At 47.9% G+C, this 26,416-nt stretch overlaps 2 protein-coding genes across 5 annotated transcripts in view; one reads left to right on the top strand and one right to left on the bottom strand.

Annotated features, from left to right (window-relative positions):
- SCN8A (sodium voltage-gated channel alpha subunit 8) overlaps window positions 1–23,241 on the top strand; it is a 50,257-nt gene extending 27,016 nt beyond the window's left edge. For all 4 annotated transcript variants that reach the window (XM_072358134.1, XM_072358135.1, XM_072358133.1 and 1 more), the window contains 16 exons: window positions 703–1,062; window positions 1,763–1,898; window positions 3,547–3,785; window positions 4,301–4,474; window positions 5,047–5,403; window positions 6,133–6,603; window positions 6,991–7,108; window positions 7,793–7,947; window positions 8,332–8,505; window positions 12,028–12,150; window positions 14,664–14,948; window positions 15,368–15,421; window positions 15,762–15,899; window positions 16,566–16,670; window positions 16,767–17,037; window positions 17,534–23,241. In XM_072358134.1, coding sequence (XP_072214235.1) covers window positions 703–1,062; window positions 1,763–1,898; window positions 3,547–3,785; window positions 4,301–4,474; window positions 5,047–5,403; window positions 6,133–6,603; window positions 6,991–7,108; window positions 7,793–7,947; window positions 8,332–8,505; window positions 12,028–12,150; window positions 14,664–14,948; window positions 15,368–15,421; window positions 15,762–15,899; window positions 16,566–16,670; window positions 16,767–17,037; window positions 17,534–18,681 — 4,308 coding nt within the window. In that variant the 3' untranslated portion in view covers window positions 18,682–23,241. The remainder of the gene's footprint in view (window positions 1–702; window positions 1,063–1,762; window positions 1,899–3,546; window positions 3,786–4,300; window positions 4,475–5,046; window positions 5,404–6,132; window positions 6,604–6,990; window positions 7,109–7,792; window positions 7,948–8,331; window positions 8,506–12,027; window positions 12,151–14,663; window positions 14,949–15,367; window positions 15,422–15,761; window positions 15,900–16,565; window positions 16,671–16,766; window positions 17,038–17,533) is intronic.
- Window positions 23,242–24,343: 1,102 nt separating this feature from the next.
- TMDD1 (transmembrane and death domain 1) lies at window positions 24,344–25,018 on the bottom strand. The gene has a single exon (XM_072357902.1). The coding sequence runs from the start codon at window positions 25,016–25,018 to the stop codon at window positions 24,344–24,346; it is 675 nt and encodes a 224-aa protein (XP_072214003.1).
- Between the last annotated feature and the right edge of the window lie 1,398 nt (window positions 25,019–26,416).

Genomic DNA, 26,416 nt, shown 5'->3' with positions numbered 1-26,416 from the left:
CTTATTTGTAGTCGGGATCATACTCTGTTTCATCCTGACTAGAACATCAGAGGGATCTGCCCCCTCCTCCCCCCGTTGACACGTGCAGGGGATCAGGAAGTCACTCATGGCCCAGGTTTGCAGCCCTGGCATGAATTGCTGCTGAGATTAGTGGTTCTACCCAGATCAAACTTCTTCACCAGTGTAGCTCATCTGAGAGTGAACAACGTGCTTTGAGTGGTGGTGGTTGGAATGGACCTGGAGAGGGAGCAAAACCACTTTCACAGCTCTTATCATAGCATCACAGCATGGTTTGTATTGGAAAGGACCTTCACAATCATAGAACAATGGAATCATAGCATGGTTTGGGTTGATGTGGACCTTAAAGATCACGGAGCCATAGAATGGTTGGGTTGGAAGTGCCCTCTGTGCCCCCCAGCACCATCCACTGCCCTGTGTTGCTCCCCGCCCCCCATCACCTCCAGGGATGGGGCACCAACACTCCTTTGGGCAGCAGCACTGGGGCCTCGCTGCGCTCTGAGCAATGAATTTCCTCCTCACATCTCACCTCAGTCTCCCTTCTTTTAGCTTACAGCCATTCCCCCTTGTGCCATCACTATCAGACCGTGTAAAAAGTCACTCTCCATTGCAAGTATTAGAAGGTCATGGTGGTGCTTTGTGTCCACGTAACTCACCCCACTGTCCTTCATTCCCTCCTCCCAGTCTCTCCTCAGCATCCCAGGCTCCCCTTTCCTCTCCCGACACAACAGCAAGAGCAGCATCTTCAGCTACAAGGGTCGATTCCGCGACCCGGGCTCGGAGAATGAATTTGCCGACGACGAGCACAGCACGGTGGAGGAGAGCGAAGGCCGCAGGGATTCCCTCTTCATCCCCATCCGTGGCCGCGACCGACGGAGCAGCTACAGCGGATACAGCGGCTACAGCCAAGGCAGCCGTTCCTCGAGGATCTTCCCCAACCTCCGCCGTAACATCAAGAGGAACAGCACAGTGGATTGCAATGGCGTCGTGTCCCTCATTGGTGGCCCACCTTCCAGCATGCCCGGCGGGCGCCTTCTGCATGAGGTGAAAATAGATAAGGCAGCTCATGATGATAGCGTTAGGAGGCTAATGCTATGAAATACTCCAGTGGTAAACTGTAGCAGTTGCCTCTAATGAGGCTGGGGTTGAATTCTCACCAGACAGGATGAAATATGGGCTAGTTAGGAATCATTGCTTGCCTGCTGTTAGTAGTAGAGTAGAAACTGCTTTGAAGCAGAGTACATTGGAAATGATTCTTAAGAGATAATCCTCCCTTTGCCTGAGGCTGCAAAGCAATGGTATGAGCAGAAATGAGGGCTTGAGTTTTGAATTGACCACTTATGTAATGTCATCGTCTTCATCATAGAATGGGTTGAGTTGGAAGGGACCTCAAAGACCATAGAAACATAGGATGGTTGGGTCGGAAGGGATATCAGAGATCACAGAGCCATGGGCTGGTTGGGTTGGAAGGGACATTAGACATATCTAGTCCCAACTCCTTTGCCACAGACAAGGTTGCCACCCACTAGATCAGGTGGCCCAGGGCCCCATACAACCTGGCTTTGAGCAGGGATGGGGCATCCACTGCTTCTATGGACTTCTTGTGGAAAAGTGGGAAGACTAGCAAGAATTCAGATGTTTGATGTTTTCTTTTCTCTCTTGGCTATACCTTGCATATTCCTAGGCTGGAATAAAACACTGGGAAGATGAAAAGCTTGTATTAATCTGCACACAAATGTTGCAGGGTACGACTGAAATTGAAATTAAGAAGAAACCTGGTGGGTCTCTCTTGGTCTCAATGGATCAGGTGAATGCCTCCTATGGAAGGAAGGATCGTACCAACAGCGTGATGACCGGCTTGACCAACACCCTGGTTGAGGGTAGGTATGGTTTGGAGGTTTGCTTTTGGGTTTTATGAGCGCATATGGATCGATTGCCCTCTCGTGGTGTGTTTTAGGAAGGCAGAGGACCCTTCCACTAGGCGGTTGTGTATGGGCCTCACTCTGCTGTGGGGGTCCACATCTGGTTTCCTTGTGCTGAGCAGGGCTGGAGACATGTCTGCCCTGAATGGTGATGCTGGTGATGTTGTGAGATGGTTTTGGGGTGGCTGGTATGACCAGAGCAATAGCTGCTTGCTAATGTTGGCCTTCCTTGGACAAGGAAAAATAGGAATATTCGGCTCATGTCAGGGCTGGGTCTTTTCGAGCTATACTGCATGATGGAGATAATAATGCATTTTTTTTACTCACACCCGCTTCTTTCAAGCCAACATTAATACAGAAGCATTTATGAGACTTTATTTCACTTGGTTTTAAATATAAATCACGTAGATGTGGAGGCGAAGAAAACAAAGAGTTGTAATTTCACAATGATGAATACACAGTTATGGGAGTAAGATAATGGCATGGGTGCCCTGCCGTCTCCCAAGGGCTGGAGGGACCCTCCTTTGCTGACAGCCATGGAGAGAAAAGGTTTGAGCTGCCGTAAGGGCTCCAGTGCAACAGCTGTGAAAGGAGAAAGGGGCTTCTGCACGATGGAAGTTCTGAAGTGCACAGTGCCTAGAGATGTGACTTCCAAATATGTTATACAGGAGCCAGCAAGAACTGGTGAGCAGCAGCCGTATGAGGTTGGTGATCTCAAATTCCTGCTGTCTCCTGCAATAAAACTGTATGAAGACTAAATATACTTAGAAACAGAGCAAGGCTCTTCTGCTGCTTTCCTCCTGCGCATACGCCTACGGGCTCCAGTGCTACGGTCCTCTTTTTTAACTTCAGAAATTCCAAGGCAACTCAATACTAGGCAACCAGACAACCAATGAGGATGGGAGCAGCAGTCCTTTCCCTCCCCATAAAAAATAAATAGAACTTTAGTGAGAACAGCTGTACAGCCTCAATAAAACCATCGCTAAAGTCAAAGAGCGATGGGGGGAAAGCTCCTGGTTTGTTTTCTTTTCAAGCACTTGAAATGAGCTGATTTAAGTGATGGACGCAGCATTAAGTTTGGTTTCTGTACATGGATGTGTTTTGTCTTAATCAGGTTATTCCTGCTCAGAATCCTTTGCAGCACCATGTCATGCATTTCCTCTTTTAGATCATGCCTGCGTTCAACGCAGAATCCATTTAACTTCAAGTTATTTAAGAACTGGCACCAAAGGCAGCTTAGGATTTGCAGCTTTTATTTGAGCCATTGTACCTAGGTTTGTTCTGAGTTAAATATATCCTCTCATTTAAAACAATTAGAGCTCGTCCCGGTGGTCTGCATGATTGGCCATGACCATCAACTCCACTCCTTGCTAACTCTTTGTATTAAGCCATTGACACACAGCCTGGGTTTATTTCTTTAGTTTTGGGTATTGCTGAAGAGAAGGCAAAGTGTAACTTTGCTGCAAGGAAGTTGACTCATTGTGCAAGCAGAGGGGTTCAAGTTGTCCAGGCTGGGAGCATTTTAGCCATGCTGAGAACCAGGCAGAGTCAGCAGTGATAGAAGGGAAGACTGAACTCTGCTGCTGTTTTCTTTTGTAACCCACAGAGCTGGAGGAGTCCCAGAGGAAGTGTCCCCCGTGCTGGTACAAATTTGCCAACACGTTCTTGATCTGGGAATGCCACCCCTACTGGATCAAGCTGAAGGAGATAGTGAACCTAATCGTCATGGATCCCTTTGTTGACTTGGCCATCACCATCTGCATTGTGCTCAACACTCTGTTCATGGCAATGGAGCATCATCCTATGACCCCCGAGTTTGAACACGTGCTCTCCGTAGGAAATCTGGTAAGACAGTGTTGGTAAATATTCATAGCACCAATGAGGTTGGAAAAGGCCACTAAGGTCACCAAGACCAACCCCAACCCATCCCACCATGCCCATAGCCGCATCCCTCAGTGCTTCCACAGTTCTTGAGCTCCTCCACGGATGGCGACTCCACCGCTATCTTGGCAGCCTTGTGCCATTGCATCTCCACTCTTTTGTTTCCTAATACCCAACCTGAACCTCCCCTGTCCAACCTGAAGCTGCAATCTGTGGCATCTTGGAGATGTTGGGTACATCTTTCTGGACAAAATGTAATGCTACTTAAAAATCCATCCATTAATCCCTGGTATGCCTGAGTAGGTCAGTGAGATTTGTGCTAGTGAAGCTGAGAACTGTGGGCAAGCACGCAGTGTTGAATAGATCGTGTTTGAACTGTCGTGATGAATTGATGGTTCATTGTGAAGGCTGGAGGTCACAAAATGGACAGATGTGGATCTGTGCCCGTTCTTTTCTCTGTCTCTCTCCCAACACTCCAGGTTTTCACGGGAATTTTCACAGCAGAAATGTTCCTGAAGCTCATCGCCATGGATCCCTACTATTATTTCCAGGAAGGCTGGAACATCTTTGATGGATTCATCGTCTCCCTCAGTTTAATGGAGCTGAGTCTGGCCAACGTGGAGGGGCTTTCTGTGCTGCGATCTTTCCGATTGGTATTCATCTTCCAGTCCTTTCTGAATGTTGCCATCTTACCTAAAGGAAAAGGAATACTCCCCTCGAAACTCCCTTTTTCCCTGCTTTTGGGGAGGACAGTGGGTGGAATTGTATCATATTTTTGGTCTCTACTTTCTTCACAGTGCTGTTATGTTGTATGAAATCTGAGCAGCAGCTCATTGCATGTATGCAGTGAGGAACGACTTGGTAGTGTCTTGGTTCAGAGTACTTGATACGGGTGTTTTTTGACCTCATTAAAACACACCTTTCATTTTCTGTGGTCACTTGAGGCAATTTAACAAGTCAGATTTGCTAGGCTGCGTGTGAAGCTTTTCCTTTGCAAACAGAGATCAGTATGTGGGGGAATAACAGTGCAGAGTACGCAAGGTTGAGCTGACAGAGGAGTTGAGCATTCCCTATTGCCAATGATTTCAGCAGCAAGAGCAGGAGGTTATGGCTGCATAAAACACTTGGTAGCTCTGGTTTATAAGCTTCTGCCTGACTGTGCCCTTTTATAAAAGATGATGAAATTAACTGTAGTTTTTCTGTTTGTCTGGTTTGTATTTTGTAGCTGAGAGTCTTCAAACTGGCCAAGTCCTGGCCCACTCTGAACATGCTGATAAAAATCATCGGTAACTCAGTGGGTGCTTTGGGCAACTTGACCTTGGTGTTGGCCATCATCGTCTTCATCTTTGCGGTGGTTGGCATGCAGCTCTTTGGCAAAAGCTACAAGGAGTGTGTCTGCAAGATCAATCCGGAGTGTGAGCTACCCCGCTGGCACATGCACGATTTCTTCCACTCCTTCCTTATTGTCTTCCGTGTGTTGTGTGGGGAATGGATTGAGACCATGTGGGATTGTATGGAGGTGGCAGGACAGGCCATGTGCTTGATTGTCTTCATGATGGTCATGGTCATCGGAAATTTAGTGGTCAGTAAATGGTTACTGATGGTCTTTATCATTTCCTTCTGGGTGGGGTAGAGCGTGGGGAGACTACAGGACTGGGGCGGAATGTGGGGAGACCACACGTCTAGGGAGTCTCTTTGAGTTTGGTTGGGCTCCTTCATGGCCTTTGGTGGATGAACAGTCCTGTTGGCTTTTGTAGTTCAATGTTAAGGCTGTGCTTTGTTTGGCCTTAGCCAGTTGCCCACAAAAACAGCATCCAAGCAGTCTGGAGTAAAAGCTTTTCAAATCCCAGGAGAGGAGGAAGGTCCTGAAGTGCTAAAATGAGGTTGGAGGTTTCTTCTAAAATCTGCCATTTCAATCTTGCAGTTACTGTATGCAAGAAGGGGCTGTTGGAATGGCACGGGCTGTCATGGTGTGGGAGCTCAGACTGGGTCAGGATGTTTTCCTCTAGATTTGTATTTTGTGAAGAAAAGTCTATGGAGGAAAACATAAGCAAGAATGAAGCAGAGTGAATGGTTGTGTATCTTACAAGTAGAGTTTGAGCCTTATCTGAAAGGACTTGCTTCTCACTAAAGGGATTTAAGTAAAATGAGCCCTGGAACTACAAGTAGATGTGAGCATAGAAATAAATCTGGGAGTGATCCCTCAAAATGCTCCTGTGTGGCCCCTTTCCTTTGAGCTTTAGATGGGGCCCGAGGTGGAAATCTTGCCCTCGTGTGCAGGCTCTGCCAAGTGTGACCTCTTCTCCTGCAGGTGCTGAACCTGTTCCTGGCTTTGCTGCTGAGCTCCTTCAGTGCAGACAACCTGGCAGCGACGGATGACGACGGGGAGATGAACAACCTGCAGATCTCTGTGATTCGCATCAAGAAGGGCATTGCCTGGACCAAGAAGAAAGTGCGTGAATTCATGCAGGCTCACTTCAAGCAGAGAGAGGCAGATGAGGTCAAACCCTTGGACGAGCTGTACGACAAGAAGGTGAACTGCATTGCCAACCACACAGGGGCCGATATCCACAGAGACATTGATTATCAGAAGAACGGCAACGGCACGACCAGTGGAATTGGGAGCAGCGTGGAGAAATACATCATCGATGAAGACCACATGTCCTTCATCAACAACCCCAACCTGACCGTCCGGGTGCCTATTGCTGTCGGGGAATCAGATTTTGAAAATCTCAACACAGAAGATTTCAGCAGCGATACAGACCCTGATGGCAGCAAAGAGGTATGTTGTAACACTCATTATCCATTTGGTGTCTGAGCACCTGGAAGCATCTTGGGAGGGGGAACTAGATTGGTCCAGCACTGGACTTCTGTTTGCGTTATGATGTTGGCTTGCACCCGAGATAGAAGCTCCTTGTTTGTGCTGGTTGCTTTATGGAGATCGATGCATGCTTCTGTGTTTACTTAGGGCTTTTAGATATGTGATTAAAGGGACCAATTGAATGAGAGGTGTCTGTCCATCCTGTTGACATGAGATTTAAGCTGGGTCATGGTCTTAATGAGGTCAAGTGAGGAAACAGCTTTCTCTACAGTAAGTGACTTGCTGAGTCACCCTGAGCTTTGGTGGGAGCTAATTATAGGTTGGAATGGGTTTCATTTTGTGTTCAAGAAACTGGATGATACCAGCTCCTCCGAAGGCAGCACCATTGATATAAAGCCTGAAGTGGAAGAGGTCCCCGTGGAGGCACCAGAAGAGTATCTGGACCCTGATGCATGCTTCACAGAGGGTATGTTGAGTTAGATGGAACCTCTGAGCTGTTACTGGGACCCTTATCTGCTGTAAGCTTACCTTCAGGTTAGGTCTGGTGTTGGGTTTTAGCTTCTTTTGAGAGCCTTCTTGGGCCCTCCATCACAGCTGAAGTAGGCAGCAAACATTTGCAGGGTGAGGGTCTCAGGGTTGTAGCTGCCATTGCTAAGATCTACCTGACTTACAAGTGGGGAAAGCTGATCGTTTGCACAGTTGGTGCATCGAGTATTTAGAAGCAGAAGAATCTGCTTCTGGGTTTGTTTTCTTTTTCTTCCTCCCCTCTCTGTCACTGGCCTCAATGTCTTCCAGCAGCTGATCCGTTGCAGGTATTCCCAGGATGAAGAGAGATTGTCAATGGCTCAAGGTTATTCTATGGGCAGGTTCTCCATTCCTGTCCTGTCAAGTGCATGGGCCTCTCACCAAATATAACTAGCTTAGCCCGTTCAGGAATTCTTGTTAATTTAGGTTCCCAGATGCAGAAATGATGGAAGTAATCCTAAAAACCTCAAAAACATGCAGAGTTTGAACTGAAACTCAGCATGCTCCATAGGATGGGCATCCAAATGAATTCCAGGCACTGGAAATATGATGTTCTTGCAGTATCTCCTCCACTCCCCAACGAAATTTGGGGCTCACATCTCTTTGTGCATCCTTCCTTCTCCAGGTTGCATGCAGCGCTGTAAGTGTTGTCAGGTCAATATTGAGGAGGGGCTGGGGAAGTCTTGGTGGACCTTGAGGAAGACGTGTTTTCTGATCGTGGAGCATAACTGGTTTGAGACTTTCATCATCTTCATGATCCTGCTGAGCAGTGGAGCTCTGGTAAGTGGCATAGAGAAATATGGCTTTGGGGCCACTCGGGAGAACTGTTTGTAGGAAACATGGTGAAAGATGGGAACCGTGATGGTTCTTACTGGAAAGCAGCAGATCTGCATTGAGGTTGGTGCTGTACAAAAGTCTTTCTCAGGTGGGTTCGTTTAGTTTAAACCAAAGATGAAGATTCTGAACCCAGATGTCTCATTTCTGCCCATATTTTGAGTAGAAATGTGCTAATTTGGGATAGTTGATGCGACTACTAGAGCAGATGTATTGCACTGTGTAAAGAATGTCATCCCAGTATTGTTTGAATGAGCTTCAGGATTAATTACCGCATTGACCCGTGGAGTAAATCTGGTGTAATGACAGCAGGACCTGATTATTCCCCAGGCCTTTGAGGATATTTACATAGAACAAAGGAAAACCATCCGGACCATCCTGGAGTACGCAGACAAGGTCTTCACCTACATTTTCATCCTGGAGATGTTGCTGAAATGGTGTGCCTATGGATTCGTCAAGTTCTTCACCAACGCCTGGTGCTGGCTGGATTTCCTCATTGTGGCTGTATGTATCCTCTCCTCTTTATTTCTGATTGGGGGAGGGGGTTGGGAAGCACCATGTTAGTTAGGAGAATGTTGGGGTAATGCTTTCTCCTGTGGAGTGTCCTAATGGAGCTATGCGTGCGGTGTAGGTTCAAACCCAGATGTGTGTCCCAAACACGTTGGAGGGTTGAGCCCTTTGAGTATGGAGAGCGTTTCCCGTGCAATTTGGGGTTCTCAAGAGCTTGGATTCTCTTAGAAACATTTTGTGATGAAGCAGCTTTGTAGGGAGTGTCCCAAGAGCGAAAAGAAGGCAAAAAAAACCACCAGACCCAACACCCTAAAAACCTTCCAAGGCTCTTGTTGGGAGAAAGGAACATTTTGAATATGATTCATTGAGTTGCTGTTCAGCAACGTTATCACTCTGGAAATATTTCCGAGTAGGAGGTGGAACTATCCTTGGGATTCAGGGGCAGAAGTGACTCAGGATGTCTACATTTCCTGTGGAAAACTGACTTTTTATATGTATATATGTATTTATATTGCATTTTTTTTCTCTTACAAAAAGCTCTGCTCCCCATAACACCTTTGCTTCTTACACACATCTCAAAGAAGTAACTCTTCTTCTTCTCTGAAAATAGCTCTGTTGCTGCCTTAAGCACAAGTGCTAACATGAGAACCAGCGATAGCTGCTACCTATTCCTCTTTGCTGCTTTGGGGGGAGATTTTCACAAGGCAAAATCCTTTGGGGTGCAGAAAAGTAGCACTCGTGGTCCTCATGCTGTGAGTTGAATTCCAGCTGTTGGGAAGGAGCAAAGCATCATTTACAAATTGCACTGAATGTGGTGGTGGATGTGGAGCTGGTGGTCCATGCAAGGAGCCTGAATTCACTGTACTTAGGGTAAATTTCTCTTTGCTTGCTGCCGTAGATGGGAAATCTGCACGTTTTTGTCCACAAAAAAAATAAATAAATGGGGATTTGAGGTGCCGAAAGCTGTAGAATAAGCTGACATTGCAATGGATGAGCCAAGGCTGAATGTTACTCAACGAAACCTCAGCTCTGCACCGTATCCTGTAGCTGTTAAACACTTTTTACTTTCAACTTCTTTAACGCGACGTCGATGGGGTTGAATGGAGTCACGCGGTGGCAGCCGTAACGGATAGAGGAAAAGACTTTGCATCATAACAACACTCTTGAATGTTATTTTTCAGGTTTCGTAGCATTGTCAAATAACTCTCCTCCTCTGATCCCCAAAGCTTGCTGGGTGTGTTTGCGAAGACAAAGTCTTGTTCTGGGTAATCATGAAGGCTTCTGCTTTTCAGTCAATCTGGGATTTCTTTGGTCTGACATCGGTGCCTGCTGTGTCTTCTGTTGGAGCGTGTGAGAGAATAACACTGGAAAAGGCCCCATGAAAGCTGAAAGAGCCTTTAGACATTTTCCTGCCCTTCTGATAGGTTCACGCTCAGGAATGAGGCGTTATCCCAAGGGGAAGAAGCTCTAAAAGCATGGATTCAGTGAAGTCTCTGTGTTACATAGGGAGTAAAACAGTGGTTCTGTATCTGTAGACCACAAGACCCCGCAACCTCCGAACACCGTTTGATGTCGGTCTCACCCTTAGCCCTTTCTGTGGTTGATTCCTTGTCAGCCCATTCCTATTCTGCTCATTCTCAGCATAATTTTTATGTTCTCACTTTTCTGTGCAATCGGAGTCCACTCTTTCAAACGTGATGTGATGTTTATGTGCCAGGGTTGCACCTGCCTTGGTCCCATCCCATGTGGGCTGGTTTTGCTCCGTGAGGGCTTTTATTTAAACCCTAGGGATGCCCGTGGTGTTTTGTTTTGTTTTCTTTTAATCAGTGTAACCTGAAAAGAAGAAACAAATAACCCAAAACCACATGGGAGAACTCAAAGAGCCCTGCTGCCTTGTATGGTAGCATTTTGGTATTTAGGAGCATTTTGAGGCAAATGCAAAGACAGAAGAAAAACAAGGCAGACACAGAATTAAGCAAGGCAAAGCCTGTGTCTTTCCAATGTCCTTTTACCAAAGAGATTGAAGTTATGCCCCTGTTCTGCTGCCTGGGTGGCGTTAACCACTGTTGTGTAGAGCTCATGTAGTGGTGCTGTCTGTAGGTGCTGTTTGCGTATGGCTGAGTCATGTGTAATGCAATCCAAAGAGTTTCCCATGGGCTCACCTGGGGATTGGAGCTCTGCCCTGAAGGCCCATGCCAGCTCCAAAAGGAGATGGCCCCATTCTCCCAAGCTTTCAGTCCATGCAGTGAGAGCCTGGGCTGCACCAGTTGGCCGAAGGCAGTCAGGAATTGATGGGATCCATAGAATCTCGGAGTCACAAGGTTGGAAAGGACCTACAAGGTCATCCAGCCCAACTGTTCTCCTATCCCCGTTACTAAGCTACTAAATACTTCCTAGAATCACGGAGGTTGGAAAAGGTGTCCAAAATCATCAGCCAACCATTGATCCATCCCTACTAAACCATGGCCCCAGCTGCCACATCTCCACAGTTCCTGAGCCTCCGCCAGTCCCTGCGCAGCCCGTGCCAATGCATCACCGCTCCTTCAAAGGGGAAACTGTTCCTAATATCCAACCTGACCCTCTCCTGGTGCATCCTGAGGCCGTTACTTATCATCCTAAATTCACGAGCGTGGAGCCTGGAATTGATTGCAGGCTGTAAGCAGAACGGGTTGTCTTCGTGACGTTGAAAGAGGGACCGAAACGAACCAGTCCCGGTTCTGCCGTCGTTTTGGGATTAGAGCCTGATCAACCGCGTAATCCTGCATCCCACCCAGCTGCAAGATGCTGATCTACCCTCACCTTCCCTCGGAGATGTTTCCCCAATGCTGCTTGGGTTTATGAGCCATCAGAGCTGGGATCAGCCGCCGTGGCCGTGTGCCCTCCATTGGGTGCTCCCATCTCTGCCAGAAGCCGGCTGGGCTGCTTGCTGTACAAACGGAGCTCAGGTGGTGCAGTGTGTGTATTTATCTGTATTCTTTCTCATAGGTACCTTTAACATTTGTCTGGCTTAATTTAATGGGAGCTGCTGGGATCCTGCAGACAGTACAGGGCGAGGGTAAGGTTTTTGTCATCCGTTTGGGTTCTTCCTTCCGACAGACCCCTTTACTCCGTCTGTGTGTCTCTGCCTCTCTCTCACTTCTCTTTCCCCTATGTTCTTTTCTTATTGCCTTTCTCAACCGCATTATTTCCTTCCAGGTCGTTTCAGTCAAGTGAAGTAGGCAGCTGGTGTCATGTCTTCGGTATTTCTCTATGGGGGCCGCCCAGGCTGGCAGCTGGGGTTGGGCAATCAGGGTTAGGGGACTCATGCTAACAGTCTGGAACCTTTTTTTTTTTCTTTTTCTTTCTCTCTCTTTTTTTTTTCTTTCTTTTTTTTTATTTTTTTCTTCCTTTTTTTTTTTTTTTTTCTTTTCTCTTCTTTTCCTTTTTTCTTCTTCTTTTTTTTTTTTCTTATTTTTTTTCCTTTTTTTTTGTTTTTTCTTCTATTTTTTTTTTTTTCTTTTTCTATTTTCTGTGTAGGTCTCTTTAGTCAGCCTTATAGCTAATGCCCTGGGCTACTCGGAACTAGGTGCCATAAAGTCCCTTAGGACCCTAAGAGCTTTGAGGCCTTTAAGAGCGTTGTCCCGATTTGAGGGGATGAGGGTAAGATGCCATCAGCAGCTGATCCTTCTGCATGCCCGTGGAGCGGTTTTATTTACGCATGCTAGAACTGATCAAAACGGGTGGAAAAGAGAATTCCAATCAGAAATGTGGTGCAGCTGCTGACTCGATCACCTCGACCGTCGATGTCCCCCCACCCTGCCCACCGCTGCGCACTCCCCACTTAAGAAAGGGAGAATGCATCCAGCTGCCTCATTACATTAATGACCGGCCCCAACCACGTGCCGTTTGTAGACGATGTTAACACTTGGCTGTTCTCATTGAGCCTGGCTTTGACCTCTAGCATCCGAGGGGGCTTCTCAGCTGTAACTCTTCTATCTAGGGAGAATCACCAGGTGCAAAGAAGCTGAATTCGAACCACCCCAGGCTCTCTGCCGCCTCTTGGTGGGGTTGGATGGGAAGAACCTCTTGAGGGGCTGCCAAAAAATGCATTGCAAGGGGGGGGTGAGAGGCTCCAGGAACAGACCAGCGGGGAGCTCGGCTGCTTGCAAAAACAGCCTTGGTTTAATTCCTCTTGTTGCACCTTGTTGTTCTCAGTCCAGTCTGGCGGTGACTGGAAGCCTTGTCTGGTAGCAAAGCTTTTTCCCTTTCCACTCCCTCCCTCGTACCATGCTTTGACGGTCCCCTGTCCTGTCACCGTGACACGAGCCACGAAGCACAAGCAAAGCATTGAACTTAACAAGCTTTCCTCAAATTGATAGCTGGATTTGAAACGATTCGAAATCATTTCAGTGCCTTCTGCTGCTTTCCCACTCATATCCGTGTTTTGGTGCCTATATATATAGATATTTTTTTCCCATTTGGGATTGAAGCGCTCTTAATAACACGCAGAAGAAAATAAGTGGAGGGTATGTCCTATGGGATCCTGTGTCCTGGGATCCCATCAGTTACCAAAAACCAAAGGTTTTCTTCCTTTCTTTTTGATTTTAAGATGAGTGCTGCTGCACTGTAAAGCCAGAACCATCCTTCAGAGCCAGAGATTGGAAATGCCTTTGCAAAGGAAATGTGCAATGCAGTTCTTTGCTTTTCTCTACTCTGTAGTAATCTGCATTTTAAAGAGCCTGCTTTGCTCTTCAGTTGTTCAGGGAGTCTGAAAGTGGTGCTGTGAAACATGCATGCCTTTTTGTCAGTTGCTGGTGTTCAGTCCGTGCACAAAAGCCATGTTCCTTCGCTCAGATCTCCTTCAGTGGTGCAGAAATGTCATGCAATATCATGTAACGACCCATAGATTTATTTTGGAAGGGTACAGTGCTTTCTTTCGATGCAATGAAGTGGATATCTGGAGCATCTTAGAACAAAGAGGCACGGTGCTGTGCTGGAGTGCACCCCATTTGGACAATGGAAGCAAAGCCTTGTTATCTCTAGGGCCTGGCTCTAACCTTTGCCTTTTTAACCTTACGTAGACAGGGGGTGAAGTCGTGAGGTCATTTGCTAATTGTTGCATTGCTGCTAATTGCCTGGATTGCTGCTTTTCTTCAGTTTTCCTCCATGCTGGAGGGCAGGCACTTCCTACAGAGCTCATTGCACACACAGCAAACAGACCTGGTGGGACAGGGTCCCATTGCAGTGGTGTTGCTCTTTGTGCGCCTAAGCTCAGGCAGAGAGGTTTAAAACAGTTTAGATTCTGCTCTTCTATTAAAGGAACCTGAATTAAGAACACATAAGAAAAGATTTAATCCTGCTGCTCTAACTCTGTTAAAAGCCTGGGAGCTTCAGTTTGCTCCCGTGGTGGCAAGGGATGCTGAAGGATGTGGTGCTCCCAAATGAGGAGAGGCAAAAATGAGGGGATGGTGCCCACTGCCATCTTTGCATTCGCTGCCGTTGGAGGGAGGAACATGGCTTCTCTGTCTCCTTGAGCCTGCCTAGCTGCATGCTCAGCTGTCTGCCTGAGACGACACGGTTGGCCTTGCTTAGTCACCCGAAGACCTTGCAAACAGAGCACTTCTGCCTTGGTCCCGTTGCCACTGAAGTCGGCGCCACGTTGGGTGCTGACCTCGGTGGGAGCTGGAAGCGGGCATCCACACCATCACAGCCTTGTTTGACAGTGGGGAATGGCCGTAAGGGCCCCTGGAGGCCAAGAGCCACCAAATGCATCAGCAAACGCACCCTCAGATGCGCTCTGAGTGGGTTGCAGTCAGGAGCCAATATGAGATCACTGTGAGCCTCGCTCGTTAATGCCCCCATTTCCCTTTGGGCAATTAGAACGATGGGAAAGAGCGAATGTTGGCATAAAGAAGTGACCAACCCCAAACCAAACCCAGTAAATCCAACACTCCGCCCTGTTCTAATTGGGAAATGGAGCTCCAGAGGTGGATTTACAAAGGGCTTTTTCACACCTTGAAGTAAGTTCACTGCCAACTTCTGCATGGAGTCAATGCCACCAATCTGACCGTGGCCTTACCTCCTATTCCCCCCCAAAAAAGTGCTGTATTGATGCTTGCTGTCTCCTGCCTCGTGTTTTGTACTGAAACTTTTTCCCACCCCTTCCAACACAGGTGGTTGTCAATGCCTTGGTTGGCGCTATCCCTTCCATTATGAATGTCTTGTTGGTCTGCCTTATCTTCTGGCTGATTTTCAGCATTATGGGGGTTAACCTGTTTGCTGGGAAATACCATTACTGCTTTAATGAAACGTCTGAGGAGCGCTTTGAAATAGAGATTGTCAACAACAAGACGGACTGCGAAGCGCTGATGCCGCCCAACTCCACTGAGATCCGATGGAAGAATGTGAAAATCAACTTTGACAACGTTGGGGCAGGATACCTGGCTCTTCTGCAAGTTGTAAGTGTTGCCTTCATCTCCTCCACAGTAGTGGTAAGAGTTGGCTTTTTCTCGTCTATTCTCTGTATTTTGTCTGCTTCCACCTCTCTGTGCAACAGAGCATCCCATGGGTTCCACCCAGCTTTGTGCTGCGGGTAGAATCCCTGTTTCATTATTCATCCTTTAACCTGATATGGGTCTCCCAGCACAACAAGTGGCCCCAATTCGTCTCTTTAAAGGTCGTACCCAATCATCCACGGGCTGACAGTAAATTCCTGCTCATAAGTATTAATATTAACTTAAATATTGTTCTTTTCCTTTGTGAGTTATTTACTAAGGGACATTAAGGGTGCCATTGTGACATAGCTGGCACGAGTCAGACTTGTTTGGTTTTATTTCAAGTGATTTCTGTCTAAGGGAATGTGTGTTTTCTTTACTAGGCAACATTCAAGGGCTGGATGGACATCATGTATGCAGCAGTAGATTCCAGAAAGGTACAGTGCATGCCCACAAGCAGACTCACCCCCTCTCTCCCTCCCCCAGCAGCTCACACTGCTATTTTGCTTTCTTAAAATCAGGAGCAAAAACAGTAGGGCTGTGTTTATATCGCGTGTTCCGTTTCCTTACAGCGTGGTTTTTCATTTGCTGGTGTTAACTGTGTTGAAGTTAAAAGATGCTGAAGCAAATCCCCCAAAGAGCATTTGTTTGGTTGCTGTATTAGGGGCAGGGAAACTCCTGATTGCCTAAAAACACACAGAAAAAAGGTCTCATTTTGACTCCATGGGTAAGATGTCTTTGAAATGTCATTTCCTTCTCTTCTCATCTCCCATTCAGCAAGAAGAGCAACCCAAGTACGAGGACAACATCTACATGTACATATATTTTGTTATCTTCATCATCTTCGGCTCCTTTTTCACTCTGAACTTGTTCATTGGTGTCATCATTGACAACTTCAATCAACAAAAGAAAAAGATAAGTGCTCACTGTTTGCTCTTGTAAGTGAACACCCATTTGAGGAACGTTGGCTCTCTATGCCAATGGGGTTTTTCTGCATCTTGAGGCCGAGAAGCTCCATCCCCAGCACAGTTCCACCCCTCTTAGAGCTGAGAGCTGCAGAACCACTGTCAAACTGAGGCAACCCAAAGCTTTATATAAGAACTCTGCCTAGATGGAGCTTCTCCCTTGCATGAATTTGCATGTGTTTGGTTTTTCATTTGCTTTTCCTTGTCTGAAGCAGACAGGCTTGAAGTAAGATGTCTTCCTCACCACTGTCATGTTCAGTATCTCTCTCTGCTTTTCTTCCTTGGAAGTACAGCTAGGGATTTGCGTGCATGGAGCGCTTGCTAAATAGCATCAGTTTTAGTAAGAGCTCTGACACCTCTGCTGCCTGTTTATCACAAGTGAGACTGAGGGGATGAGGAAGGGTAGAACACAATAAAGCTCTATAGGAAAAAAAAAAAATCCATTTTCTTTAAGGGAAAATTGGTACATCTTGGGTATTAATGTAAGTTATTGCTGTCTGAAATAGCTGCCACCAACTTGCCATATGGCAGCTATCCTCATGACTTGCTGCTGTGTTCTTCCTTTCCCTTCTGGTGCTCGAACTGATTGTAACCAGTTTTCCTTTTGCCCCTTTACTTTGGAGGTCAAGACATTTTCATGACAGAAGAACAGAAGAAATACTACAATGCCATGAAAAAACTGGGCTCCAAGAAGCCTCAAAAGCCAATTCCCCGACCTTTGGTGAGTACATTAGAAAGGGAAAAAATGCAGAACGGGCTTCTGAAGGAGACTTTTGTTCCAACATGTTTGGCTCACGGCCTCTCTCCTGTTGCACAGAACCGCATTCAGGGAGCTGTCTTTGACTTTGTCACCCAGCAAGCATTTGACATTGTCATCATGATGCTCATCTGCCTCAACATGGTGACCATGATGGTGGAGACGGACACGCAGAGCAAGCAGATGGAGGACATCCTCTACTGGATCAACCTGGTGTTCGTCATCTTCTTCACCTGCGAGTGCGTGCTGAAGATGTTTGCCTTGCGGCACTACTACTTCACCATTGGCTGGAACATCTTTGACTTTGTGGTTGTGATTCTGTCCATTGTGGGTGAGTGCAACACCCATTTTTCTTTCTTGGTGTTTGCAGAGAAGGTGCATTCAAAGAGAAGCTGTAGGTACCCAGACTTCTGGCTTCTCTTTTCACCCGTGGCAGTTTGGCAGCTCAAAGGCCCCACTTACCTGCCTTCCTCCCTCTGTCCTGGCATTCGTTTCCAGTTGCGTGGAGTAAAACACTCAACAATCACTCTCCTTATCTTTAAAAGCAGACTTTTTACTCACCTCCTTGGAATGTAATAATGCTTACCAACCACTGAAAACAGCATTGCAGTACTTCCTACATCAGCATGTGATTTGCACTCTTGCTTTCTGTTTGGTTGAATATCGAATTGAGCAGTTTCCTCCAAGAAGCTTTTTGTTTTTAGTGGCTCATCTATGAGATGCTTGTAACTTCACAAAAACGAGTTATACAAATGCGATTTATGGGTTGTTTAAACCTGGCTGGCTCAAACATGCTGACAAAACCCAATCCTTTTCTTCTTCTTCAGGAATGTTTCTGGCTGAAATCATCGAGAAGTATTTTGTGTCCCCCACTCTCTTCCGAGTCATCCGCCTGGCTCGTATTGGACGTATCCTGCGTTTGATCAAAGGAGCCAAAGGGATCCGCACCTTGCTTTTTGCCTTAATGATGTCTTTGCCTGCCTTGTTCAACATTGGCCTCTTGCTGTTCCTGGTCATGTTCATCTTCTCCATCTTCGGCATGTCCAACTTCGCCTATGTCAAGCACGAGGCTGGCATTGATGACATGTTCAACTTTGAGACCTTTGGCAACAGCATGATCTGCTTGTTCCAGATCACGACGTCAGCCGGCTGGGATGGCCTCTTGCTGCCCATCCTAAACCGGCCTCCAGACTGTGACCTGGACAAGGAGCATCCCGGGAGCGGCTTTAAGGGGGATTGCGGGAACCCCTCGGTGGGAATATTTTTCTTTGTGAGCTACATCATCATCTCCTTCCTGATTGTGGTCAACATGTACATCGCCATCATCCTGGAGAACTTCAGCGTGGCAACGGAGGAGAGCGCGGACCCGCTGAGCGAGGACGACTTCGAGACCTTTTACGAGATCTGGGAGAAGTTCGACCCTGACGCCACGCAGTTCATAGAGTACAGCAAGCTGGCAGACTTTGCTGATGCTTTGGAACATCCTCTGCGCGTCCCAAAGCCCAACACCATCGAACTCATCGCCATGGACCTCCCTATGGTAAGTGGAGATAGGATCCACTGTTTAGACATCCTGTTTGCCTTCACCAAACGCGTCCTGGGGGACAGCGGAGAGCTGGATATACTGAGACAACAGATGGAGGAAAGGTTTGTGGCTTCCAACCCTTCCAAAGTGTCTTACGAGCCCATCACCACCACGCTGCGGCGCAAGCAGGAGGAGGTCTCAGCCGTGGTGTTGCAGAGGGCTTACAGGTCACGGTTGGCGAGGCGGGGGTTCATCAGCCGAAGACCCCTCCCCACCAAAATGGAGAACGGAGGAGCAAACAGGGAGAAGAAGGAAGGGACGCCCTCCACCGCATCGCTGCCGTCCTACGACAGCGTCACCAAACCCGAGAAGGAGAAGCAGCAGCGGGCGGAGGAGGGAAGAAGGGAAAGGGCAAAAAGGCAAAAAGAGGTCAGGGAATCCAAGTGTTGAGACAGACAGAACGCTGGGATTGGACAAACCTAGGAGAAAAAATATACATATCTATATTTGCAAGCGGAGAAGAAAATAAAATAATAAAGATTGTTTACAAACTTGGTGAAATATATCCATACAGAACAGCTGTGGAGACACTTAACCTGAAGATCTTATACCAAACATAGTCTGCTTTCCTGTGTGACAGCGTTGCATCTTAAAGCAGTGACCTTCCGCCTGTTTGAAGGACCCCTGTGAACAAACATTTAAATCAAAACAGGGGGGATTTAAAAAAAAAAAAAAGGAAAAAAATATGGATTTTCTATTGTTCGGGCAGGTGGATACTGCATGTTCCACATCAGTCAATGCAACTTAGGACAAACAAGCAAAATAAAACACACACAGACACACAAACACACACACAGAAATAAAACCCGCTGCTGGGATTCATATATTTTTCCAAAGCAGCCAAAAAAATGGATTTTATTTTCCCATTTTGTTGGTTATTGTTGAAAGAAAACCCAGAAGTCACGACGTTAAGGGGTTTTGTTCATGCAAAAGTAGATCTGCATTTAGTTAAGCAGCGAAACAAAGCAAAAATTACAAAAAAAAAAGGAAAAAAAAAGCAAAAACAAGCGAAATGACAAAAAAAAAAAAAAAACAGAAACAAACCACCCATTTAGCCCATGCCATTTGATTAATTGTCATAAGTTTATTTGATATTTATTATCTGCATTCTACTTTCTACATGGGCTTTACTTGGTTTGGGAGATGGGGTAATCGGGAACCTTCAGCCTGGAACCAGCTCAGGCTGAGCCCCCCAAAAATAAAAGTGCTCGTTCAATGCATAGAAACGATTTGCATGATGGCATGCCGTGACCAGGAACCATGCATGAGGAACCATTAAACCACAAGACACTCAATAATCTGTCCACAGCAGTGTGTTAAGCCATAAATTCGAGGCACTCCACTGACTTACCGTACACTGTATTGGGAGATTAACAATAATTGTGCCCTTCACCGGTACTGACCCGTTTTCAGCCATCTTTCATAGACCTGCCAGTAGGAAACAAACCAAACAGACGAACAAAAAAAAGAAATGAAACAAGCAGATGAAATCCGTGTGTGTATGTTTGACAACGTGTCTTTCTTTTCCATCCAGCCATCTTTTTTGCACACCGTAACAGAACTCGATGCTGCTCTGGACCCAGTCTAAGGGGGGAGACGTTAGGAACTGGGAATGGCTTGTTCTACTCTTGTCACTGTAAAACCAAAATCTAGGGCTCGAATACCGGTCAGCACGTTGATTTGTATCCTGCAATAGCTGTCGTTAGCGTTAATTACGACTCTGGCTCCATCCTGCAGCGTAGACACACTTGTTTTGTTTTATAATGTAGGGATAAGTGCTGAGATAGGGGGGAGCTGGCAGCACGCAGCCCCCCAGTAGGGCTGGGGAAGGGGATGTCGCTCAGCTGTGCCATGGCCGTTGGGTGGAGGGGATGGCTGGGAGCTCCCAACCCCTTCTGCTCCTCCATCAGCACTGCGTGTTGGCGCAGCACAGTTTGGTTTTCTTGCTTCCGTAGCCATAGTGGGTTTTTCTTGTGATTATTCTGTTGTCGGTTGGTTGTTCTGGATTTGTCTTTATTGTTTAGTTGTTGTTTTTTTTTTTCCCCATTTTGTTTCAAACAAAAGGCAGCGCATGCCCATGGTCAGTGGGAAAGCACCAGCCCGGGGGTGCAGGGGGAGAGCCGGGCGCCAGGTGCCTTCACCTCCTTCCCATTTCTTCCACTTCCATCGAGTGGTGAACTCGAACGGCCCTGCAGGGTGGGTAGGAATCAGAGCTACCTCTTGCCTAGTCTTCTCGCTGCAGCAGCAACCAATGCCACAGAGGAGAAGTCCCAACGTTTCTTTTTCTTTTCCCTAATGACCGCAGCGTCCTCGGCACCCAACCACCGCTCAGTGGAGGTTCATTCTTCAGGGCCAGGATGGCTTTTCTTCCAGGGTAGGAAGGGCGGTGATGGATGAGGGCCAAACCAAGGGGGACCCCAAAGAGTGGGAGAACCAGGACCTGGCGGTAGCAGGAGGACAGAGGTTGGGCATCATCTCATGGCCCACGCAGGGTGCCCAGCACCGTGCCCACCGCGATGGCCGTGGAGCCATTCTGCTGCCCCAGGAACACGGCGAGGAACCTTTTCTACCCCATCAGCTCTTTGCCCCAGTTGCTCCTAGGATATGATGTATAATAAAACAGAGAAAACATACATATGTACAGGCTATGTTGTAAACAGCACAAGAGAAAAATAAATAAATAAAAAATAGCTGAAAAAAGTGTGGTTGAACTTTTTAAGAGAATATTATAAATACTGTAATATACCATTTTATTTTATCAGCATGCCTTTTTGTAAATACAAAGATCTACAAAAATAATAGAATGGCTTCTGGCTTATGCCATTGTCCATGTTTATTTTTATTTTTTTAATATCTTTCTGTTTTCCTTAGACTTTAGATAGCCAGGAAATGTCCCCCAAAGAAAGAAAAAACAAAAAACCCCACCCCACCCCACCCCCCAAAAAAATAGATTTAAACAACAAAAAAAGCTTTATTGCAAATGGTCTTTGCAACAGCAAAAGTATATATTTTCGGGTTCCAATGTGCAATAAGTCGACCACTTCTATGCAAGATTTGGCTAAACTTCATAATTGTTCTTAAGCTGGGCTATTGACTTGCAGGTGAAGCTTGGTGCATTATTAGCGTTCATGCTGGCAATCCCATTCAGCTACTCAATTCCTTCGAAGGGAAACCCCTCCAAACTCTGTGTATATATTTATTTTTTTAAAGCATTAGATCCGTAATAAATGTGAGAGGTCGGTGGTGGCGTTTGTTGGTGGCAAGGGAACAGGAACGAAGGGTTTCTTCCACTGTTCTTTGGCTGAACGGATGGTTTGGGGTTTTTTTGGTACATTCTCAACCTCTTCGTTTCCTGCTTGGGGCAGACGGTGCCATCAGCCACTGCAGCCAATGGATCTGCGTTTCTGGATGTCTTCACTGGGTGAAGCCAAGGGCAGAGGGGAAACTTAGGTCCAAAAGCATGAAGGATGTCGGTGTCTGAAGTCAAAGGAGTACACGGGATTTATATTCCAGATTCAGGGTTATGGGAACAAAGCTGAGGGTGTTGTTGTCAATGGAAAGGACGTAGCCAAAAAACCAAGACTACAGCAAGTAGCTCTTTTCCCTCCCCCCGTGTCCAAGTCCTCCCTTTTCGGTTCATTCGTTACTGTGTAAAAGAGCAGAGGGGAAGGGCAAAAAAAGGAAATACCAATCTAAGCTGCTTACTCACTTTTCCTGTTCACCTTTTTTTAACGGTATAGAAGCCGATGTTGAACAACAACAAGAAAAAGAGAAATTAAAATAAAACCATGATGTTAGAGGCCACACCCGAGTTTGGATTATTTAATTTTCCGCCGCAAAAAAAAAAAAAAAAGAAAAAAAGAAAAAAAGAAAAAAAAAATTGTTAAAGCTGTAAAAGATCAATAGTGAAGATTAGTGTATTAGAAATTGCATGGTGGCTCATAATGATCTTACCCAACATGATTAAGGATTACGTTACTATAAGCCAAAAGACAATAAAATAAATGTTACCCTTTTCACTGTACAAGGTCGGGTTGTCTCGGTGTCCCAGTTATTTGCCTGGTTGTTCTCTCCATCCTTCCTCCAAGGTCTGCTTTGGTTTGGTTCCATGTTAACACGATGACCGCAGTGAGATGATGGGGTTACAAAGGTCTGTCCTCTCCTGATGGGAGCTCTGTCTTATGCCACATAGGGGTCATCCCTGGGGATGGGCTCGGTGGTCACGGGGCATCACCTGCCCACGTTCCCAGCACTCCCTGCCCTTGGTTGTGCAGCATCAATGTGGCTGAACACCTCCAGAGCAAGAGACACCCAACCAAGGATGGTTGCCCGTCTCCCATCCATTGGGCACTTCCTAAAGGACCACCTCTTTGCTCCCTGCCCGCTCCAGGAGCTCAGATCCCACATCAGTAACGAAGGGGCAACGAGGACTGAACCCACGCATGGCACAGGGCCATAGGGTTGTAGAATCCCCTTGAGGTTCTGCTGCATGGCATCGCTGCCTGGCCCCTGAGGGGAATGAGGTTTGAGATGCACACAAGCTCTGTACTTTGCTTCTCCTGGGGTTAGGATGTAACCTGGAGTTGTTGCAAGGCAAAGGGCCTTGTAATAATCAGTGCTCCTAGTGGAGTTTTGGTCCAAATTATTCATCAGATAGGAGTATCTAATATTTGCAGGTCTCTGTTTGGTTAAGGTTGGTGCCTTCACTCTGCTCCCAGTTCGGTCTGAACACTGTTTCTCCCCCCATCACCTCCAGGTTTTATTCTCTGCTGTTTTACACAAAGAAAAGGAGGAGGATGGAAACTGGCTGGGGTGGGAGGGAAGAGGAATGCCTCCAGGGAGAGCAGTGGGACGGGCGCTCCGTGTCTGAACATTGAGTTCCTTTGTACTGTACATCTTTTTACTTTGGAATTTGCAATAAAGAGCTCTGTCCATCTGATTTTAACTCCTTCTGCTGGGTGCCCTGTCGTTCTGTTCCCCTCACACTAACAGAGAGCATTCACCACCAAAAGCAATGCTATTCCCCTTCCCCTGAGCAGCACCACAGAGACAGCCCTCATTCCGCTCCAGAGTTAACGCTGCTGCTGCCCTTTGCTTGGGGCTGGCAGTGGCCGACATGCCGCAGCGCAGCAGATGGCAAAGCAGCATCCGGGAACAGCAGGGCGGCCACGCAGCTCTGACCTTCCCTTCCTGGAAGGAGCAGCCCTGAGAGGAGCAGCGCTGTGCCAGGAACCCGCAGTGCTGCTGCTCCAGGAAGCAGCAGTCTCTGAAGGGAAGGAGATACAATTTCATTTAGAAAAGCATTCTGTGGTTTAACTGCTCCGCTCGTCTTTTAAAGGCAATGTCGGTGCAACTCGGCCTTTGTTTTCTTCTCTAACGTTTTCCATTCGGGTGGATCGGTGCAGTCTGTTTCTTGATGCAAAGTGGAGGTTTCAGTTCTAATGACAGCAGTGCAGATGGTGGAATCGGATCCGGAGCGAAAGACTTTTCATTACTGCAGGGAACTTCCCACATGGGAAGGGAACAATTTCCCCATCTCCTTCCCAGTCACCCTGAGAGCATCATGGCAAAGGTTGTGGCAGAGAATCCCCACTGAGGGGAAGCGAAGGGAGAGAAGTGCTCAGAGAACCCATGCAGTGCTTGGAGACCCCCACTCAGAGGGTCAGAGACCCAGCCAAGGCTTGGAGAAACCTGTGGCGATTCAGAAACCCAACCAAGGCTTCGGTGACCCTATTGGAGGCTGGGAAACCACACTGGGGACTTGGAGACCCAACCAAGGCCTTGTTAACCCCATCCAATGGAGAGCTCCAAGGACTCAGCAGTGATGTGGCCAAGGGAGCTTAGCCTGGCTCCGTCCCTACCCAAGGACATTCCAACAGCCAGTGACAGCTCACAGGGGATGCCCATTGGACATCCACCTTTGGAAGCTCAAGGCAACCCAAGCCAAGGACAACACACAGGGCCGCCCTCTGGCTCTGCTCCACAACTATTTATTGGTACGTTTTCCCACCAGCACCTGATGGTGATGCTCCAGTTCAGTCCTGCCCCCACTTCAGAAGGTGGCCGAGTCCAGAGCCCAGTGGCAGGAGAACGCAGTGATCACAGCAACAAGGACGGAGGCGATGAACCCCCCGAGGATACCTGAAATCACAGGGCCCACCCAGCCCAGGAGGCTGCGGGTGTAAGGAGGGGGTGGCCGCCTCTCAAAGTGCAGATCCCCCAGATCCCCTGCACCCCTCCTGCTCCGTGCCGTGCCGTGCTGCTCGCCCTGCAGCAGCAATGAGGAGGTGAGGTGCTGCACGCTTCGGCCGTACTCCTCCACATTCCTACGCAGCTCCAGGCTTCGGTCCTGGTTCAGGTTTTTCCCCAGCTCCCGGGCGATGTCGGGGCGCCCGATCCGACGGAGGCTGCGGACCAGTTGGTCCCACGATGTCACCTCTCCCTCCGTTTCTAGCCACCTCCGTAGAGCCTCTGAGCAGCCAGGGCGGTGGCGTGGGATGCGGGGATGAATGCTGTCCTCTGGGCTCTGCTCTGGTCCCCTCTTGTCCTTGTTGGGTCCCATCAGCTGCTCTTGAAGCTGGCGGCACTCGGATGGGGACAGCAGCGCAGCGATGCGGGCCATGGTGTGACGGCCAACGTTGGCTGCCACTGTGTCCTTACAATGTCCACCCACTGCCACCAAGAGCAGGACGAGCCCCACAGGTGCCAGCATGGCTCCAGCACCCATTGCTATGGCTGTGTCCCCAACTGACATCACAGAGTGGCAAGTTCCAGGGATGTGCCTCAGTTCCTTCCCAGTGCTGAGCATCTCCTGCTCTCAGCTCAGCCCCAGACCCACCTCTCCCCCAAATTCAGCACGGAAACAGCCTGGATGGGAGCTCAGTTCCCAACAGAGCAGCATCAGAAACAGCTGTTTGAGAACCATTTGGTCAATGCTCTCAGACACTGAGTTCGATTTTTGGCTGTTCTGCCTGGAGCCAGAAGTTGGATGCAAATGATGTTATGGATCCAACTTGGGGCGTTCTTGGGCCAAGAACCTCACACTGCCTGCAAAGTGCCTCAGGGCACCTTCACCACCTCTAGCAGTGTCTGTCCATCCGTCTGTCTGTCTGTCTGCCCATCCATCCATCTATCGACTCAAATCTCATCCATCCATGTGTCCATCCATCCCTTCACTCATCTCTCATCCATCCATCCATCCATCCATCCATCCATCCATCCATCCATCCATCCATCCATCCTTTCAAATCTCATCCATCCATCCGTCTGTCCATCCACCCTCCCGTCCCTCCAGGACGTCTGTCCGTCCGTCCGTCCATCCGCCTTAACCACGAGGTGGCATTGCAGCTCCGGCCAACAGCCGCCTCCCTTCGGCTCACGCCATTCCCATCCCGTTGCTGCAGCTCCGCTCTCCGCTGCGCTCCAGAGTGGGGCAGAGACCCTGGTGCCCCTTAGAAGAGATTTCCCTAAAGATTGCAGCTCTCACAAAGCCTTAACGAGATCACTTTTTCCACTCATACCTTTGCATTTGCAACGATCACCCCCTCCCTCCCCCCAAATGCCTCTAATGGGGGGATACGGAACACCTGGACCCCCTTCAAATGACAAATGGGTACAGCTGGACCCAAACTGCCCCTATGGAAGGGATGAGCAGAGCTAAGCTCCAATTGCCTCTATTAAGGGGCATGTCCCCTCCCCCGACCTGTCCCCTATTAATGGGATGGGGCAATCCTGGACTCTCCCAAAGCACCCCTTGCAGGTGATTGGGGCACACTTGAACCCCCCAGATAGCCCCAGTAATGGGGGCAAGGCTCATCTGGTCTCCCAACAGCCCCTAAAACAGCCCCCATCTTTCTCCTAAGAATGGGACAGGGCACACTTGGACCCCCCAATCCACCCCCAACAAGGGATGGGGCACATCTGGACCCCCACCCACTGCCCTTCACTGTTATGTTTTCCCCTCTTGCAGTGCTCCCCATATCCCTCTGTCCCCCACAATGTCCCCTTATCTCCCTCTGCACTCCCAACCACTCATACTCCCCCAAGTTCGGGGCTGAAAATGACAGGATTGGGCAAAAGCTGGTGCCAAAACCATGGGCTCTTCCGGAGAGGTTTCGTGTAATCT

The sequence above is a fragment of the Excalfactoria chinensis genome, chromosome 28 (assembly GCF_039878825.1).
Source record: "Excalfactoria chinensis isolate bCotChi1 chromosome 28, bCotChi1.hap2, whole genome shotgun sequence".
Classification (NCBI taxonomy): domain Eukaryota; kingdom Metazoa; phylum Chordata; class Aves; order Galliformes; family Phasianidae; genus Excalfactoria; species Excalfactoria chinensis.
The sequence above is the reverse complement of the archived record's forward strand: the minus strand, read 5'-3'. Positions and strand labels throughout refer to the sequence as shown.